At 33.6% G+C, this 20,408-nt stretch overlaps 1 protein-coding gene across 2 annotated transcripts; it reads right to left on the bottom strand.

Annotated features, from left to right (window-relative positions):
* Positions 1–8,395: 8,395 nt before the first annotated feature.
* On the bottom strand, positions 8,396–15,798 carry LOC147398524 (uncharacterized). Of its 2 annotated transcripts, none has more exons than XM_086447757.1 (6): positions 15,317–15,798; positions 10,874–11,101; positions 10,706–10,786; positions 10,029–10,110; positions 9,128–9,204; positions 8,396–8,735 (listed from the first exon to the last, which is right to left on the bottom strand). In XM_086447757.1, exons 3-6 carry the CDS (start codon positions 10,757–10,759, stop codon positions 8,628–8,630), a joined length of 321 nt encoding a protein of 106 aa, XP_086303883.1. In that variant the 5' UTR covers positions 10,760–10,786; positions 10,874–11,101; positions 15,317–15,798; the 3' UTR covers positions 8,396–8,627. The 2 variants fall into 2 exon arrangements, 1 of the variants encoding a protein (XP_086303883.1); XR_015179927.1 differs by having other exon boundaries at positions 8,425–8,735; positions 10,029–10,096; positions 15,317–15,793.
* Positions 15,799–20,408: the final 4,610 nt, after the last annotated feature.

The following is a 20,408-nucleotide window of genomic DNA, read 5'->3' as shown; positions in this document are numbered from 1 at the left end:
GAGAAGAAAAGTAGACATTTGGTCCAATAACTTTTGATTTGGAACCCAACAAAGACCCAATCTCATAAGACAAGTGATTGGATCGGATCAGACCTGAAATCCTATCTATTCTGATTCAGAACTAGATCAAAGAATTCAAATTGGTTAGGATCTGATTTGATATCTCGATCAACCGTATTCCGGTCCACCCGACCCAATATGTTGGTAAATTATATATTTTATTTAAATATATGAAGCTTATTTGTATTTTGTGGGTCAAATTGAATTTTATTATCAGGTCTGTTTTTTGTTTCTTGGATCGGATTTGAATACAATTATTTAGGTCCAATAAGAAACCAATCCAACAAGGGTCCAATTCGATGCATATCAGATTGATTATAAATCAAATTCGATTTGATCTAAACCTGATCCATCAATAGCCCTAATACGAAGTAGGGTTCAAAATGGGCTATGTTTTGTCGATCTCATTTGAGCTTAAACGGATTGGGCCAGCCCAGCCCAGTAACTCTCTTTAGTGGACATCTTGTTGCTAAGCCAAATCTCAAAAGATATGTTAAAATCCCAAAAAGAGAAAGTTCTAATGATCTTATTTTATTTGCAAATGAACATATAGGAACAAGTTACAATATCTCCAAAATTTGAATTTAACAGCCATAAAACCTTATCCCAAAGATTTGGTGTTGGCCGAATGAATCCTACTCTTCCATTCCACTATATTCAAAGCCAAGTCTTCTGTTATTGAAATTGATTTAATTTTTCTTTCACGATCCCCATTTATGTTATTGAAACTAAATAGAGACCTCTAGGGTTGTAAAAATTTAAGGTTTTTCTTCTTTTAGGGTTTGAGAGAGAAATGTACAAGGGTTCCAAGAGTGTTTTTTCTTGTACTGTTCTCCTTTGTGTTCTAAGTGAAGAAGATTGATTTTGATTTATAGACATAGACACATTATTGAACCACGTAAATATAGTATAATTTTTATTTATTTATTATACTATAATACCCACGTAAACTTAATTTCTTTTATAACTAATAAATATAATTTCTACAAAATAATATATACTTTTCATAAGAAAAATAAGTAATTCCTTTTATTTAAGTAACATGTGCACACAAGTAATTCCACCATTTTTGTATTATAATAATGACCTTATTAATCAAAACCAGCTTTCTATTACAACAATACAATTGTGAATGGTTAGAATTCAGAAGAACATCTTTATTACTTTTTATAATAATATTATAAATAAATAAATACAACAAAAATACCTATTAAAATAAAGTAAGATTTACTGAGGCAGAAAAACTCCCTTACTTTTTTTATAATAATATTATAAACAAATACAACAAAGACCTATTAAAATAAAATGAGATTTGCCGCGGCATACTTGTAATTTTATTACAAAAGCTCCCTTACTTTATCAAATTGTAATCCGAGCAAACCTTACTTTATGAATTAGGCTGGCATGACTAAATTAATAAGATTTCAAATCTTACTAGAGGTTGAAATCCAACCAATCAAGTCTTTTCAAGATTTCATGGAAAAATTCATATCCAAAAGATGAAATTAAAAAAACAAAATATATTTTTGAACTCCCAAATTTAAAGTTAAATTTCTATTGTGAAAATTAACTGTTTTTTTTTTTTGTTTAGAGTTATTAAAATTTTTTGTCGTGAAAGATAGTTTTTGCAGTAAAAATGCAACAGTTGGGTCTGACGGGTAAATCTCTTTAGAATAAATTGCGGCAAACAAGGGATCGTACTTCCTGTCTTCCATGTGAAGAGCCGTTGTGTCTACTTGAAAAACCCCATGTGTAAAACGATGTAATCTAAGAAGCACGTGCAGGTAATACTTGCCATATATCTATGGAGGACACATGTCTCAACTATTTATGTTAAAACTGACATTATAAGAAAATAATGGTAGGAGAGACTTTTATACACTTTAGGTACACAAACACTCCGTGTTCCATGAGTTACTCTTTTCTAAAGAGATTCAGTTTGATTTCTACTTCTTGCTAGTGTAATGATGAATGCACATGGCTGATGCGGTAAGGGCATATAATTGCACATCTTTTTTTTTTTTTTGTTTTTTTTTGTTTGTGTATCTCAATAAAAAAAAATCTATAGTTCTATGTCCTTGTTATGTGAACCGCATACCAAAATTGTGTGCATTCGTCACGACTCATACTTGTACCATCAATAATTTTGTGGTCTTTTCTCGCTCTCTCTTTATATATATATATATATCAAATCTCTCTTTATATATATATATATATATATATATATATATATGGGTCCCGTTCAGCAACAAACATTTTGACAAACATTTTGGCAAAACATTTTTCAAAACATGGGTTAGAGGTTTTGGAATGGGCTGATTTTTGGTGAGGATGATCTCTACGGTGAGGAGATCATCCTCACCAAAAATCAGCCCATTCCAAAACTTCTAGCCCCAGTTTACAAGTTGAAAAATCGTGGACCGTTCATTTTTTGTAAATCATTTTTGATGGGGTTAGAAGTTTTGGAATGGGCTGATTTTTGGTGATGATGATCTCCTCACCGTAGAGGTCATCCTCACAAAAAATCAGCCCATTTCAAAACCTCTAACCCATGTTTTGAAAATGTTTTGCTAAAATGTTTGTCAAAATGTTTGTTGCTGAACATTTCCCTATATATATATATATATATATATCTATCAAATATTGTGTCAATCATTTTTTCAATGTATGGATTAATAATTCATTCTGAAACTTTTAATCCTATATATATAAGGGAATGCTAACGTCCAATACTTCATGATGATGTTATTATTGTCCAACACTTTTTTTTTTAAAATAATATCTCTTTTTATTTTATCTTTTAATAAGACAAAAGTGTATTGGTCTTTTACACAATAAATGATTATTTACATAATAAATATTATAAGCATTTAACTATTTTGAATTATATATATATATGGGTCATGTTCAAGGGCCATATGAGAAAACATATGAGAAAACTTTCGTTTTTCAAAATAAGGGTTAGAGGTTTTGGATTGAGCTGATTTTTTGCAAGGATGGTCACTATGATGAGAAGATCATCCTCACAAAAAATCAGTTCAATCAGAAACTTCTAAATCCATCAAAAGTGATTTACAAATTAATGATAAAAAATGGTAAAAAATCGACGGTCCACATCCTAAATCACTTTTAATGGGGTTAGAAGTTTCAGATTGGGCTGATTTTTTTTTTTTTGGATGATCTTCCCATCATAGAGATCATCCTCACAAAAAATCAGCTCAATCCAAAATTTCTAACTCATATTTTAAAATTTTATTAAAAACGAAAGTTTTCTCATATGTTTTCTTATATGGCCCTTGATATATATATATATATATATATATATATATATATAGATATAGGGTCCCGTTCAGCAACAAACATTTTGGCAAAACATTTTTCAAAACATGGGTTAGAGGTTTTGGAATGGGCTGATTTTTGGTGAGTATGATCTCTACGGTGAGAAGATCATCCTCACCAAAAATCAGCCCATTCCAAAACTTCTAGCCCCATGTTTACAAGTTGAAAAATCGTGGACCGTCCGTTTTTTGTAAATCATTTTTGATGGGGTTAGAAGTTTTGGAATGGGCTGATTTTTGGTGATGATGATCTCTTCACCGTAGAAATCAGCCTATTCCAAAACCTCTAACCCATGTTTTAAAAAATGTTTGTTGCTGAACATTTCCCATATATATATATATATTTAAATAAATGTTTTGCCAATCAATGTCAATATAATAAATGCATTTATTAATGACATAATAAATATATTATTATAAAAAAATACTAACATGCCCTTGTTTTTTCACTAAAAGACAAAAAAAGAAGGGTATTGTTGAAAAACATAAGTGTTGGACAATGCTAACGTCTAAGATTTCGTAGGGACGTTAGCATTGTCCAGCACTTAATTTTTTCTATAATACCTCTATTCATTTTGTCTTTTAGTAAAAACAAATATAGGAAAATGTTATCGTCTAAGACTTCATGGGAACATTAGCATTGTCTAACACTTTATTTTTCTTATAATACCTCTATTCATTTTGTCTTTTAGTAAAAATAAATAAGGGTATATTGATATTTTACACAATAAATGCTTGTTTGCATTGATTGTCAACTCATTTATAATAATAAGATATTTAATTCTAAAGATTAAATGCCCTTAACATTTATTATAAAAAAGACAAGTGTTAATTACATAAATAAACATTTATTATGTAAAAAGATTAATATATTTTTGTCTTTTTTACTAAATGACAAAATGAATAGAGGTAGTATTGAAAAAAAGTGTTAGAGAATACTAATGTCCTCATGAGATTTTAGACGTTAGCATTCCTCATATATATATGACACATTTTGACGTGATAATGTGTATGAACCATATATGCTTTCATTAAGATATGAGTTAAAAAGCATTTAGGGTTCCTACACAATTTCACGTCAAGGTGTGCAATGTGACGTACAATCTTGAGGTCACTCCAACATGACTCATATATATATATATATATATATATATATATATATATATATATATATATATATATAGGGGGCGTTCAATGGCCAACTTTTTGGCAAAACATTTTTCAAAACATGAGTTAGAGGTTTTGGAATGGGCTGATTTTTGGTGAGGATGATCTCTATGGTGAGGAGATCATCATCACCAAAAATCAGCCCATTCCAAAACTTCTAACCCATGTTTACAAGCTGAAACATCGTGGACCGTCCATTTTTTGTAAACTGTTTTTGATGGGGTTAGAAGTTTTGGAATGGGCTGATTTTTGGTGAGAATGATCTCCTCACCGTAGAGATCATCCTCACCAAAAATCAGCCCATTCCAAAACCTCTAACCCATGTTTTGAAAAATGTTTTGCCAAAAAGTTTGTTAAAAAGTTTGCCCTTGAACGCTACCCATATATATATATAGGGTCCCTTTCAGCAACAAACATTTTGGCAAACATTTTGACAAAACATTTTTCAAAACATGGGTTAGAGGTTTTGGAATGGGCTGATTTTTGATGAGCATGATCTCTATGGTGAGGAGATCATCCTCATCAAAAATCAGCCCATTCCAAAACTTCTAACCCCATGTTTACAAGTTGGGAAATCGTGGACCATCCATTTTTTGTAAGCCATTTTTGATGGGTAAGAGGTTTTGGAATGGGCTGATTTTTGGTGATGATGATCTCCTCACCGTAGAGATCATCCTCACCAAAAATCAGCCCATTCCAAAACCTCTAACCCATATTTTGAAAAATGTTTTGCCAAAATGTTTGTCAAAATGTTTGTTGCTGAACATTTCCTATATATATATCTATATATATATATATATATATATATATATATATATATATATATATATATATGGTCCCGTTTAGCAACAAACATTTTGGGCAAAACATTTTTCAAAACATGGGTTAGAGGTTTTGGAATGGGCTGATTTTTGGTGAGTATGATCTCTACGGTGAGAAGATCATCATCACCAAAAATCAGCCCATTCCAAAACTTCTAGCCCCAGTTTATAAGTTGAAAAATCGTGGACCGTCCATTTTTTGTAAATCATTTTTGATGGGGTTAGAAGTTTTGGAATAGGCTAATTTTTTGTGATGATGATCTTCTCACCGTAGAGATCATCATCACCAAAAATTAACCCATTCCAAAATCTCTAACCCATGTTTGAAAAATGTTTTGCCAAAATGTTTGTTCCTGAACATTTCCAATATATATATATAGGGTAGCGTTATTTGGCCAACAGTTTGGCAAACACATTTTTCAAAACATGGGTTAGAGGTCTTGGAATGGGCTGATTTTTGGTGAGGATGATCTCTACAGTGAGGAGATCATCATCACAAAAAATCAGTTCATTCCAAAACTTCTAACCCCATCAAAAATGGTTTACAAAAAATGGACGATTCACGATTTTTCAACTTGTAAACTGGGGCTAGAAGTTTTGGAATGAGCTGATTTTTGGGGAGGATCCTCACCGAAAATCAGCTCATTCCAAGACCTCTAACCCATGTTTTGAAAAAGTGTTTGCCAAAATGTTTGCCAAACTGTTGGCCAAATAACGGGACCCATATATATATATATATATATATAGGGAAATGTTCAGCACCCTAAGTTTTACCACACACTTTAACAAACGTTTTTGGTCCTACATGGGTTAGAAGTTTTGGAATTGGCTGATTTTTGGTGAGGATGATCTCTATGATTATAAAATCATCCTCCTCAAAAATCAGCCCATTCCGAAATGTTTAGTCCCATGTTTACACGTTGAAAAATCGTGGACCATCCATTTTTTGTAAATCATTTTAGAGGTTTTAACGTGACTGTTTCGCAGGCCTAAAGTAACTAATTTGAAATTGTCACATTAAACCTACGAAATTGTCACTTTAATACTATCGAATGCATTACTGTTTTGAATTTCTTTTCAATGAAAACATGATCATTCTTGTTCTGATAATTAAAATGAACAATTAGCCGGAATAGTAAATGACTCATTTTCAACTCACTAAATGCTAATTCACCATTAAAAAAATAAAAGAAAAAGAAAAAATAAAAATGTTAACTCCTATTACTATCTACCAATTATATTTATCCTCTATGAAATCGAACTCTAGTTAGTTAGTGATCTAGATCCGATTACTATATTTAATCCAGGTTTATGATCCAACACAAGGTGGGTTTGTGGATAGCAGACCGCATAGAACCCACATGCACATGACCTCTCTATTTTAAGGTAGGGCTGTCAACGTATCAGATTAGATTCGAAATTCGATCCAAAATCTGACCATCAGATAATTTCGATTATGGATTGATGTTTTAGACACCGTTAAGGATCTAATCTAATAGGATTTCAATCTAATATCTTATTGGATCGGATCTGGATCAATGATATCCCGATTCGATAATATGTTAGAAAGTATATAAATTTTATTATATATTTGTTGAGGACATATGAAGTCTATTTTTGATTTTGTATATAAAATTGGGGTTGGCCCGATCTGATTGTTAATGGATTGGATCTAAATCTTAATAATAAGTTCCAATAAAAAACTCAATTCAATAAGGGTATGATCCGATTCGATGAAGTCATTTTGTTAAAAGATGATGACGATGGTATTTAGATATTTTCTTATTAGTTTATTAAGAAAATTGAGGTAAAGGAATGCAAGTCATGAGATTGCACTTGTTTCATATTTATATACTAAAGTGACCCCACTAATATGAACATAATGATAATACGACAGCACTAACAAAGCAATCACTATCCATCCAATCAAATTGCTTACCTATCATTAATTAATTGATGATCTGCAACAATAATGTCCTTGTTCTAAAGTTAAGGTTGTAACTATTGAACTAAGATAAATAATTGAGGACATCTCATCAACTAAACAATGGGGGATATTAATGAAAAAGTGATCGAATCTACAATTCGGGATCACTGTTCATTTTAATTACCAAAACGTATATCACGAATTTAGAGGTTTGAAAGTGACTATTTCTTAGGTCTAAAGTGACTAATTGGAAATTGTCACTTTCAAATTGTCGGACGTATTATTGTTCTGAATTTTTTTTAATGAAAACGTGATCATTCATGTTTTGATAATTAAAATGAACAGTTAGCTGAAATATTAAATAACTCATTTTCAGTTCACTAAATGGTAATTCACCCTTTAAAAAAAAAAAATGAAAAATGAAAATGTTAAAAAAAATACTCTTCGTTCTCCCAAAGGGCACTTTAGTTTTACTATTACAAGGTTAGCTCCATTTTCCTTATCTCTATTGTTTCTCCTACAATCATAGTTTAAAATATGGAAAAAGAGTGGATCCATCTAGGGTTGTCAATGGAGGGTACAGTGAATTTATATTAACCAATTTGCTAACCCAACCGTTCTATTTTGCTAAACTTTGTCATTGAGTTTGGTGAACCAAATTGTCACTACAACATTTTTGGTCTATAGCGGCGGACATATCCGCCGCTAAATGGTACTTTTTCCGCCAGTAAAAGATATTGCGGCGATGAGCAGCGGAAACCAGCAGCCTCGGTCGCTAAATGTAGCGGCAGAACATTAGATCCGCTGTAAAATGTACTATCTGTAGCGGCGGATATTTATATCCGCCATAATAGATCGATTTTTAAAATTAATATAATATTGAACATATAGCGGCGGTTATTATAATCCGCTGCAATAGATCAATTTTTAAATTAATAGAATAATCAATTTATAGCGGCGGACTTTCATATCCGCTGCAATAGGTTCATCTTTTAATTAATAAAATATATTGTATAACGGCGGATATTCAGATCCGCCACAATAGGTAATTTTGCAAACTAGCAGTATATATATCATATAGCGGCGGATATTCAGATCCGCCACAATAGGTCATTTTTCAATTATCAGAATATACATTATATAGCGGCGGATATTCAGATCCGCCACAATAGGTAAATTTTTAAATTTAAAAAAATAAATATTTTTTCCTGAATATTAATAAAGATCTGTTTTTTCTCCTTTATCAATAGAATTAGTAAGTAATATAATCCACAATAAGGACACCCAATTAATAGACCTGATGACGCATCATCACTACTGGAACCGATACTTTCTCAACAAGGATATCTCTATATGGACGACATCATCATTCTTGAAGCAAATCTCACATAGTGCAGCAAACAGATAAGCGATTGCAATTCTCTACGAAGAAGCATGTCTTTGTTAATCAAAATTTTCAAACACAAATAAGCTTACACAAACTGAAACCAACTCAAATGTGAACACCGTTTAATGGCCATTTCTGTGATTATAGATCACATAACACTAGTGTTCTAACAAAGGGATAAAGAAGAGTATTAGTATTTCCATGGCTAGTCTCCATGAATCGAAGGCAGAAAATGCTGCAAGTTATCAGTACTTGTACTTAACATTGATTTCTGGCATGGATTCATCCAGAGAAAACATATTGTTTCTATTGGACTCTCACCAGATTCAAACAATTCAGAATTCCAACTTGGAAAAAAAAAAACAGCTAGCCATGCTAATATATCCCATGACCTAAATTGTAGCATATGGAGTGGGAAAAAAAATACCTGCAGTATACCCGTCCATCTAATGTGTTCGATATCAACTCCATAAGTTAGATCATAGAGTCCATGAAAATAACCTCCTGAATAGAAGGAAAATACACAAATTAGAAATAAGATCGAATATTTTCCTACACTGCTGCAGGCATTCATCAGAGAGTTGCTAAAGTTCTAATTTAATATCTACTACTTGTAAAGAACAGGGCTGCTTAGATATATATACAAATTTTTTGCCAAAATCTTCAAATAAACCTATAAAATAATTCTTTCACTTAATCTCCAAAGGGGTATTTATGTCTTTTAAGAATACATTCTTGTTCCTGAACTTCAAAGAGATGAGTCGATCTCCTCTTCTGAGTATTCTCCCTTTCTATCCCCCAAAAATTGTTATAAAGGGAAGATGCCCACAAGAAAAAATAGAAGTGCCTCCTGCATTTTTTTCCTTTCTCTTTTCAAACACTGAATTGGTATTCTTTTCATAATTGTTTTTTTCCGGAGATTTTGAAAAGATTTAACTTTTAACCCAAACTCAACAATGCTTCCATTGGCTCCATTATTTAACTATTCTTATATCTGAGATTTATATGTAAATTTACTACGATACTCTTAATAATTTCATGTATTTTACTATCAACGCAATAGAAAAAGTGATTGTCGCATTTCTTAAAGGGCAATTTCTCGACTTAAGCATATCACATGGGTTTTACATGCCTCCTGCTAATATGTTTGACTAGAGTTAGAAAAAAATTAACTATTTTCAAACACTTCTCTACAAGCTTCCTTTCTTTTTTGTGTACCAACTGAGAACAAAAAATATGCATGCTAATGCACTTTGAAAGCATAAAAAAATGAGGAAAACCAAACGCATATTGAATTATACAGTAAGGAAAATAATGAAATACATCACCTTGAAGCAAAAGACCAAAGGCCAATAGTTTCAAAGCCCGAAGTACAACCTTTTTAGATGCAACAACTCTGCATGACAATTTCTGTGTGCAATTTAGATTGTTAGCTCAAGAATACTTCAAGAAAAAAAAAACTCTATTATTTCCTCATTTTGGTATTCAATTGTGTTAAATGATTCAGACACTACAGTAAAACAGGGGACTAGGTTAGTGCATTAAGGATATAATAACATGAGCTGATGAGATAAATTTGCAAAAATTGAGCAAAAAATAAAAAGTTAATAACATGAGCTGATGGGATTAGAGCGATGGTTAGTGCATTAGGGATATAAAGCCAACATTAAGAAATGGTTGAAATATGTTTAAGCTTATATAATTAGGGTCATGTCGTAGTGGAGAAAAAATTAAAGACTGAAACAAAATGGTTAAATTGAGAAGTGTCAAATGTATAACCGAACAACCAGCATGTGTGCCTTCTTTACACTTCTATGTTTTTTTATACAACTCGAAAAAACAAAAACAGAAAGTTATCCTTTGATTAGAAGCAACAGTGAAACACAGTAACACGCAGCCAAGCACCACTTTCTAAATTAAATAACACCCCATACACATAATGGTTGCATAAATTTTGCACTTTTAGAATAGATGGCATTGAATGTGTTAATAAGAAAATATATACCTTGATTGTGTACCCAAGAGTAGTTAGATACATATCATCTTCATCTTGTTTCATTGCAGCTGTCCCTCGAAACAAATCAAACTGCGTTCCATAGCACCATGGTTCATCAAGATGAATGAAAATGCAATTTTTTAACCCACAAATCGAACAACTCAGAGAGATTACTACCTTGGTGCTGTTGCCATTTCAAAGCCTGACCAATCAGAGCCATTAATTGTGAAGGTGGCACCACAGTAACTTCAGCAGCAAGAGCAAAAAAACTCATGAGAGGGATAATTAATACAAGCATTTAGAGAGTGAAATTACCTGTAACCCCATTCATTATCATACCAAGACACGAGTTTCACGAACTTCTCATTCAGAGCAATTCCAGCCTTTGCATCAAAGATGCTTGACCTGCCAACATGATAACTCCCCAACTTCAATTGCTTCCCCATTTCCCACCTATACCACAACAAAATTCAATTTGTAGACAAGAGATCACTGGTACAACCTGCAATAGAAAAAATGGAAAATAAAAATAATACCTATACTCAACTTGAACTGCCAGTGATCTCTTATAAATTGGGAATTTCGCTTTCCTTTTTGCAAATAAGACTGAGAGACAAGTTAGTGCAGCCAATGTTCACAAGAAATCAATCTATTGGCTTCACAGAAAAGCCTGTGAGAAAATTTTAGAAATGATTAGACAAGCTAATGGGCCTACAATGAAAATTTATGACTACAAACTCTCAAACATGACATGAATGCTCCAGAGATACATACAAATTAAGTTAGCTATCCATTCATGAATAAGTGCTCTAATGGAAGCTATAAGAATTTTAAAATCTGATAATTCTAAGTAGAGAAGGATTTTAGTAATGAGTAACGAACAACAGAACTCTAAAATCAAAATACTAATCAGTAATTATTGGAACTCACTTACATAAAACACTACACATACAGAATACAAGGCACAACAAACATTTCTTGATTCTCCTTGTGTGCCTCTTTTAGACCTCTAGCTTTCATGTTTAATTTCACTCTTCCCTAACCCCCAAATTGAATATAAGTGTGTAATAATAGTTTTCTAGTGTGCAATACATCCCTCATAATCAATCACTTTGTGTGGTGGAGAGAACTTAAAAATCTGCAAAGCTAATTCTATTTTTTGGTGAAGATGCTTTGAGAAAAATGGAAAGAAAGCAGCTTTGGATTATACTTTTGGTTCTAAAGCACAAACCACAATACCAAAATCTCTAATTAAAGATGATGGACTTTTTGACCATTGTTTTGTTCTAAGCAATGTATGGGTCTTGATTGGAAAAAAGGTAAAAAAATAATGAAAAAAAGACTAACTTAGGCACTCTAAAATAAAGCACTAGAGTTTCAAGAAAGAAGCAGACAGATACACACATAAATGGTGGCCCTCATCAATAGTGCAAGGACCCCAAATCCTTTTGTTTGATACACCCCTGGGTTTTCAAGCTGGTAATTTTGCTAAAATCGATATTTTCTAATTGGGATGTTTCATATCCCTTAAGGAATAATCTGGGGCCAAATATATAACTTGGGTTAATACATTCAGGCTTAAGGTTGGATCATTAAAAAGACCAATCCCAGCCCATTTATCTAAACAATGTTAAAATTGAGCTCGAGAAGAACGCAATGAACTCATATATAGAGTTCATTTCGAGACCCATATCGAAAAAGCTTACTAGGGGAGTGGTATTTGTCTTTGAATTTAATTGACTATGATCACAGAGTATATTCACTGGACCTTGTAGCAAACACCTAGATCATGCAGTGACAATCGTGAGCTATGGAACAACAGAAGATGGGACTGATTACTTGATATTGAAGAAATTGAGATGTGATAAGTAAAAGCAAACTGATTATCACTAAAAACAGTCTACATATATCGAAATTAAAACATCATGGGGATGAGATCAGAACCATGCTTGACAAGAGGTGTACCATCTAAGATTAGATTGAAATACTTTGATAACAATCGAAACACCTTATTCTGAGATCTTATTGTCACAACGGGACCTTGCTGTAAGACTCAGTCTCATTTTAAAACCATGCCTTCAAAGCAAGTCTTAGAATCATGTTTGCGGAAAATATTTCGATCTCAGGAAAAACCAAAATAGTCCCAACCAAATATAATAAACCTTTTGAAATATTAAATGTCTCGAGTGAAGGTTTTATTCTTATTTCACAAGCCAAAACCGGAACATCCCACAAAAACATTTCAAAAACCACAAAATTTTGAACCATGTTTCAAAGCAACCCTATTTATAGTTTCCAAAGGAAGTAATAACTGGAATATAATAATACTACTTACAAATCACAAATCAGTAATGTAGTTTCTATGCACACAGACACGCCACACTATACATACCACATAACAATTGACCAGTCACTGTAAGTTTCTACCTCATTCACACAAACAAATGAAATAACAAACAGAATATGGAAGCAAAGCAGCAACATAGTAAAGGGTAGCGTTCAAGGGCAAACTTTTTAGCAAACTTTTTGGCAAAACATTTTTCAAAACATGGGTTAGAGGTTTTGGAATGGGCTGATTTTTGGTGAGGATGATCTCTATGGTGAGTAGATCATCCTCACCAAAAATCAGCCCATTCCAAAACTTCTAACCCATGTTTACCAGTTGAAAAATCGTAGACCGTCCATTTTTTGTAAACTGTTTTTGATGGGGTTAGAAGTTTTGGAATGGGCTGATTTTTGGTGATGATGATCTCCTCACTGTAGAGATCATCCTCACCAAAAATCAGCCCATTCCAAAACCTCTAACTCATGTTTTGAAAAATGTTTTGCCAAAAAGTTTGCTAAAAAGTTGGCCATTGAACGCCCCCCCATAGTAAATATACAAATTAAAACTACACCTTTTTTTTTTCCTTTCTAAAAACTAATGTGCAGGACCAACGGTGGCATATTGATTTTAAGCCATCTTAAATGGCTTAATTTCATAAGCAATAGTTCAAGTTAATAGATTACTAATGCAATTGATAGGACAGTGCAAGTCTGGAAAGTGTGTGCAATATCAGATATGGCTCATCAATTGGGCATTCATAATGGAGGGCACATGTAGCAAACATATCTTCAGTATTTCTTAAGCAAGCAGACTTGATTGATAAAAAACTATATATGTAAAAACTCAATTGAATCCAATGGTAGTATGCACAACAAAGATAATACACAACACTTGAGAACTATGTGACGAATCATAGGTTCATAGTTCTCAAAGGACTCAACTTCCATACTATGCATTGCCAAGATCAAATAATCGACTCATATTTATGAATCATATGCCACCTCTTGGCTGGGATTTTCTTAAACAGTTGGTTAAGACAAGTGTGGTGGACGTATCAGCTGCTACGAAAAACACAGAATACTCATTGAACACAAACACAACAGTAGCCACAACAGCAGCTGTCCCCATTTCCCCACAACAGTAGACTGATCTTCAAGATGGGTATGTTCTCCGCACTATAAAAAGGGTTGCACCCCTCCTAATTTCACACACGTTTGAACTCTCAATTTCATTTCTTTTTCTTTCACCTACTCTTACTCATTCCTTCATTCTCTTGCCATTTTTGGAAGCCGCATCATCTTTCAACGAACCTCAAAAACTTGTCCACTTTCCCCAACCTTCCTAATTTCAAACATCGAGCCACCAATAACCCACATAGATGAACCCCCACAAAAATTGTCCAAGTTATTTCCTAGTTTTCCTTGATACCATCGAACACTTGCCCAATTTACCCCTAACACTACCCCCTATTTATCCCAACGTAATAGAAGCTTTGCTTGTGCTACAACTTAGATATTGAAAGGACTACCAAAGTATTGCCCAATCTTCCATTGAGCTAACAAGTGTAAAAAATAAAATATTTACATTCAATAATAAGACTATTCTGTGTGGATGCCCAATCTTCCATTGAGATAATGTGAATAACCAGGATTGTTTGATCTCTAGAAAGATTCCATTCAATAGAGAAATAGGTAAATTACAAGGGAAAAAAAAAACCAGCAATAACTATTCTGACTTGTGTGATCTCATTACAGAAATTGGTCAAAGATTCTCACTAGAGGAGGCTTGTTGGATGATCGGTGGTGGTTTCTATTATAATATCCCTAAATGCATATGGAAATAAAGTGTTTGCTAGGACTTCACAATCTTTATTTAGGGTGTGAAGGTCTTTTTCTTGGTTTGAAACAGCTCAGTTTTGGATGGTTTTGTTTGTTACAAGACTCTGTAGGAATCTGATGCATTAAGTAACAGTTTTTTTTTTTTTTTTTCCCCATTAAATTTTCAATTTTATATGTTCCAATGTATTTCATCAGAACATTGATTATGAAGACTGCAAATCTACCCTTATTTTCTACCCTTTATAGTGATCTCTCTCCTCTTTTCATTTCTTTTGACATGTTCACCGTTTTATTATCATTCTTCTTTCTGATTTAGAAATCTGAAATAAAGCTCTCATCCAATCTGAGATCCCAGTCATCTCATACTCGAAGTTAATTTCAAATTTTTGCATCAAAAAACAAGGGTTTCAACCCGACAACAAGTAGAACAATCGTAGTTCAACATCAAAAGAGTACCTGAGATGCGAATCCAAATTGAAGATTGAGGAGAGTTTGTGGCAGCTGAGGTTGAGGGTTCAAGTCCCTCCTTTCGCTCCTAGCGGTACAATCCGGCGTCAACCCTCACGACAGCGACCACGAAGCTGGTGCTACACGAAGCCGGTGCTACACGAAGCTGGCGCTACAAATAACGATGAGATCAAGGGCTGAACCAACCCTCTAAACAGAAGAAGGGTCGATTGAAACTCCAATCGAGCTCAAACGGAAGAACAAAGGGAAAAAAACTCTAAGATTTAGGGATTTCAAAGAAATGGAGAGAATGAGAAGAAGAGAAGAGAAAATGGCTGAACGAAAATGAAGTTTTGAACCTTCGTCCTTTAAAATTACCGCGAAAATTTTGCGCCAAATCGATCGGCCGTTTGGAGTATATGGTATAGCGGCGGAGCAAACAATCCGCTCTCATAGGAAATTTAAAAAAAAAATTCGCAAGCCTAAACAATTAAAATAACTATTTTTTAGTGGCGGATACGCTCATCCGCTGCTACGTTAATTTTTTTAAAAAAATTAATACAGATGAATTCATAAATCCAATTTTTTATATTAAAAAAACTAATTTTTTAGTGGCGGAACAATTTATCCGCTGCCATACTCAATTTTAAAAAAAAAAGAAAATAATTTTTTAATGGCGGATACATTCATCCGCTGCTATATCCACTCTCAATAAAATAAATTTTTTTTTTTTCAATAAAAATCATTCTGTAGCGGCGGAAATAATAATCCGCTGCCATATTCAATAAAAAATAAATTGATAAACAGCTCATCAACATAACTTTTTATACTTCAAAAAAAATAATAAAATAAAATCTGATTTTTTTAGGGGCGGATATATTAATCCGCTGCTATAGTCAATTTTCATTAAATATTTAAAATAGTCATTCTATAGGGGCGGATATCCAAATCCGCCGCTATATTAAATTTTATAATACATTGGTAAAGAGCAACACATTAACAGAACGTTTTATATTAAAAAAAATGAATTTTTTACTGGCGGACTCTCATATCCGCTGCTATATTCAAATAAAAACAATTTTATAAGCAAAACTCACTAAATCGAACTTTAATATAAAAGAAAATTTGGTTTTATAGCGGCGGACATACTGGTCCGCTGCTATAGGAATTGAATATATGAGGTTGGCATTTGCTTAGGTATCTATCGAGGCAGATAATTATATCCGCTGCAACATGTATATATATAGAGGCGGATAAACGGATCCGCTGTTATAAAACGCTGCTGTAGGCTAAAAATGTTGTAGTGTGTGAAGACACAAGAGCTTGTTATTTTATTTGTATGCCTCTTCATATGACTTGTCTATCCTTATGAACCAGATAAGTCGATTAAGCCCAAACTCGCTCTAACTGGTCGGTCTATCAGGTTGATTCTTAGCTTTTATATGAATTAAATTATAGCATCTTTTGAAGTGTTTGACACCCTTTTTCATTAAAATAGTAGTCTAATCTCCATCTTAGTTGAAAAGAATCAGGGATGAAGGTAAACTTGTTATTTAATAATATACTTCAATTATTTTTTTTAATACAAAGTCATACATCGAAGCGTATGTAATATACAAATATACGATATATGTAGTAGCAAGCGGGGCATTGCGAGGTCCAAGTTTAACCCTAGATTTAATGGGTTGCAATTTATTTTTGCCCAACCTAGCCTTTCCGGCTCAAGACCAAGACCCTTAACCTTGTTTTTGGGGATAGTGGGGAACATCAACCTGGTCCCTACTTGATGTTTGGTTAGGAGAACGCTCTTGGCTATCTCCGGACTAGACTGTGGCAGTATTATAGATCTCGAGATGAGGTGGATTGGACGTTTGGTTTTATGCATCTTGAGATTGGTTTGGATCGTTCTTCGTCCGATCCCCATTTGTATGATTGAGATGAAGTGGGTTAATTTAATTCCATAATATACATACATATACTTGATTGGGTATTAGTGACTCATGAGAAAACAGATGATTCCGACTATGCATGGAATCAATACTATTATGATAATACACATCTCAAAAATCGACATTGGATTTTGTATTTAAATGGTAGGGATTATGTGTTTTTTCATCATTCTTCATGAGTCATGGAACCTGACCAATATATATTGAAATGGTTGGGATCCGTAGACTCATAGAAATGGAACTCACATGATCACTCACAATCCCAACTGTGAAAATATTAAATTCAGCGGTTGGGATAGTGAATGGACATATGATTTCCCTTTCCATGAGTACGGATCTGACCGAGAAAAAAAAATCATTAATTGAGATACTGTAAAATAATATTGATATGGTTTCTTCAGCTCTTCATTTAAAAAAAAATGATTTATTGCTTTAGGCCATGGTTTTTAAACTCGTCCGAGACAGAGACGTATCGTCCGAGTTAACTTGGTATTGGAGCTGAACGAGACGAGATGCGATACCGAGTTTAAAAACCATGCTTTAGGCAGAGACCACTAGATAATAAAATTTATTAAAGTCCATTGTACCTATTAGAAAGGAACCACTATTATGTTGGATATTTTAAAGAAATATAATAACATTTCATGAAGATCAAGGACTATTTCTTTCATCCACCACTATTGTTTTGATCAATTATTTTTAACATAAATGTGAATTGATCTTTAATTATCATATTAATTTACTTGATAACTTTTTTCGGGTTATTGTTGGATTGTTTATCTCATGATTATGTGAAAACTCGAGTCGTATGTGTTAATGTATATATTTCTAGAACCTTCTACTATTTTACTGCTGTAATTTTCTTGTTCACTCAGATGTCGTATGGGGTCCTTCCCCTTCAACTTCTTTTCAAGGATATAAATTCTATGTTGTCTTTATTGATGACTTCTCAAAATTCTCTTAGCTCTTTCCTTTAAATAAAAAATCTGATGTCTATTATTTTTTTGTTCATTTCAAAAACTTAGTTATTGAATAAAAATGTTTCCATCTGATGGGGGTGGGAAATATGTGAACAATTCCATTGCCAAATTCCGCTCAACTCATGGCATTATACATCAAATTTCATGTCCGCACACTCCCCAACAAAACGGGGTTGTTGAGTGTAAGCATCGCCATATTGCCAAAACTGCTATCACATTGTTAAGTAAGGCATATATGCCTTCTTCTTATTGGGTTGATGCAATGTGCACTTTTGTATTCTTAATTAATTGTCTTCCAATTGCCAGATTGCAACATAAGTCCCCATATGAGATTTTATTTCAAGCTTCACCTGATTATTCTTTCCTACTCGACCTTACTCCAGCAATAAACTTGACGCTCGATCTAAGAAATGTGTGTTTATTGGCTATTGCTCCGTATCAAAAGGTTATCGGTGTTTGAAACCAATTTCGGCCAAGGTTTACACATCTCGGCATGTTTTTTTTTCAGGAGGATATTTTTCCTTTTCAAAAATACCATTTCAATCATTCACGTACCTTCACACTTCAGCTCTCCCACTTTACCTATTGGGTATATACCCAACCCATCTACAGTGCCCTCTCAAATCAAGTTAAAACATAATAATTCCCAACCCACTACTCCTGATGACACATCTCATCAGACTACTCAAACTCTGTCTCATGCATCAAATACTTTACCCCTTAACCACCACTTCTACAAACACATTTCGAAATTGAGGAATCCTCATCAGTCTCTTCCATTAATTCTTCTTCATTCCAACACCATATACCTTCTTCCCTCGTTGCAATGTCTCCTCCATCTGGAAATATGTGTCCCAACGTCCTTAGTCAACCTTCGGCATCCGTCCGCTCACCTATTGCTCTTGCTACAGTTACTCCATTTAGGTCTGCACATCCTATGTTGACCAGATTAAAACATGGCATTGTCAAGAAGCAGCTTACGCTAAGTCTTCTTGCTACTTAGTGATAAACAAATTGAACCTCGTTGCTTCTCAGAGGCAGTTAAGGCCAAGGAATGGCGTGCCGCAATGTCTGAAGAGCTCCAAGCCTTACAATCCCAATGTACTTGGACATGAGTACCACCTCCCTCACATGGAAATATCATTGGTTGCCGATGGATTTTTCGGATTAAACAAAATCCTAATGATAGTTATGGAGGGCTAAAATCGTCTTCTATTCAGATCGTCCATTCGCACCATCAATGCGTATCTCGGGGTGGAAACGTGGCATCATATAAAGAGAATTCTATTCTATTAGGGAATATTCCATATTTAAAAGGATTATTCTCCTTGTTATATAATTGTTAATTTGGATAAGGGCAAGGTGATAAATTATAATTAATTAAGGTTAAGACTCTAATTAGGGTTTCTCTATTTAAAGAGTTGGAGGCTATTGTAAAAAGGGGGGAGAAAAAATGGAGGGGAGAGAAAAAGAGAGAGGAGGCTATGTAATTGGGAATCTATAGAGAAATGGCTCTCCAAGCCCGTGGAGTAGGCATGTTTGCCGAACCACGAAAAAATCTCTTTGTGTTCTTTATCTTTTTCTTTATTTTTTCTATTATTTCTATGATCTATAGGTGAATGATTTGGTTAAATATTAAATCTCGAGGTCAATCACAAAAAATGACCTCCATAGTAGTATTTCTTACTTACAATCTTAAAAGGATTTTTATTAACAAGAAGGTCTAAATTACAATGAGACATTCAGTTCAGTCGTTAAACAAAATTTGGATTGTGTTGATTATTTTATATACTAAAATTTCAACACGACTATGATTTTATCTCAATATAATATGTAGACACCCAAATTTGAGCGGGCCCTCGACGCAAAATACCCCGAAAACCAAAAATTTGGGATGGGCCCCAAAGCCCAAATCTACATTAATAAATGTTCGAGGCCATTTACGTGGCCCATGGACCCGCACACCTCACCACTCTCATACATCCTTAAAATCAACCCAATACTATCCATCCCAAAACCCAATCCATCATAAATCCAATCCATCCCAAAATCCATTCAACCTATACCCAATCCAACTCAAGCCCAATCCAACATAAACCCAACTCAACACTATTCTACAACCCAACCCAAATCCATCACCTAAGCCCAAAACCCTACCCAATCTACCATTAA

This window comes from Akebia trifoliata, chromosome 7, assembly GCF_017979445.1.
Source record: "Akebia trifoliata isolate Shusen 1 chromosome 7, ASM1797944v1, whole genome shotgun sequence".
NCBI classification, from domain to species: domain Eukaryota; kingdom Viridiplantae; phylum Streptophyta; class Magnoliopsida; order Ranunculales; family Lardizabalaceae; genus Akebia; species Akebia trifoliata.
The sequence above is the reverse complement of the archived record's forward strand: the minus strand, read 5'-3'. Positions and strand labels throughout refer to the sequence as shown.

What these genes read in the sequence shown, in the direction of transcription:
- LOC147398524 (XM_086447757.1), bottom strand. Translation starts at nt 10,759, where the DNA reads ATGAAACAAGATGAAGATGATATGTATCTAACTACTCTTGGGTACACA. An exon ending in CTCTTGGGTACACAATCAAG is followed by an intron (nt 10,111 to 10,705) that starts GTATATATTTTC and finishes AATTGCACACAG; the next exon opens with AAATTGTCATGCAGAGTTGT. An exon ending in GATGGACGGGTATACTGCAG is followed by an intron (nt 8,736 to 9,127) that starts GTATTTTTTTTC and finishes GCTTCTTCGTAG; the next exon opens with AGAATTGCAATCGCTTATCT.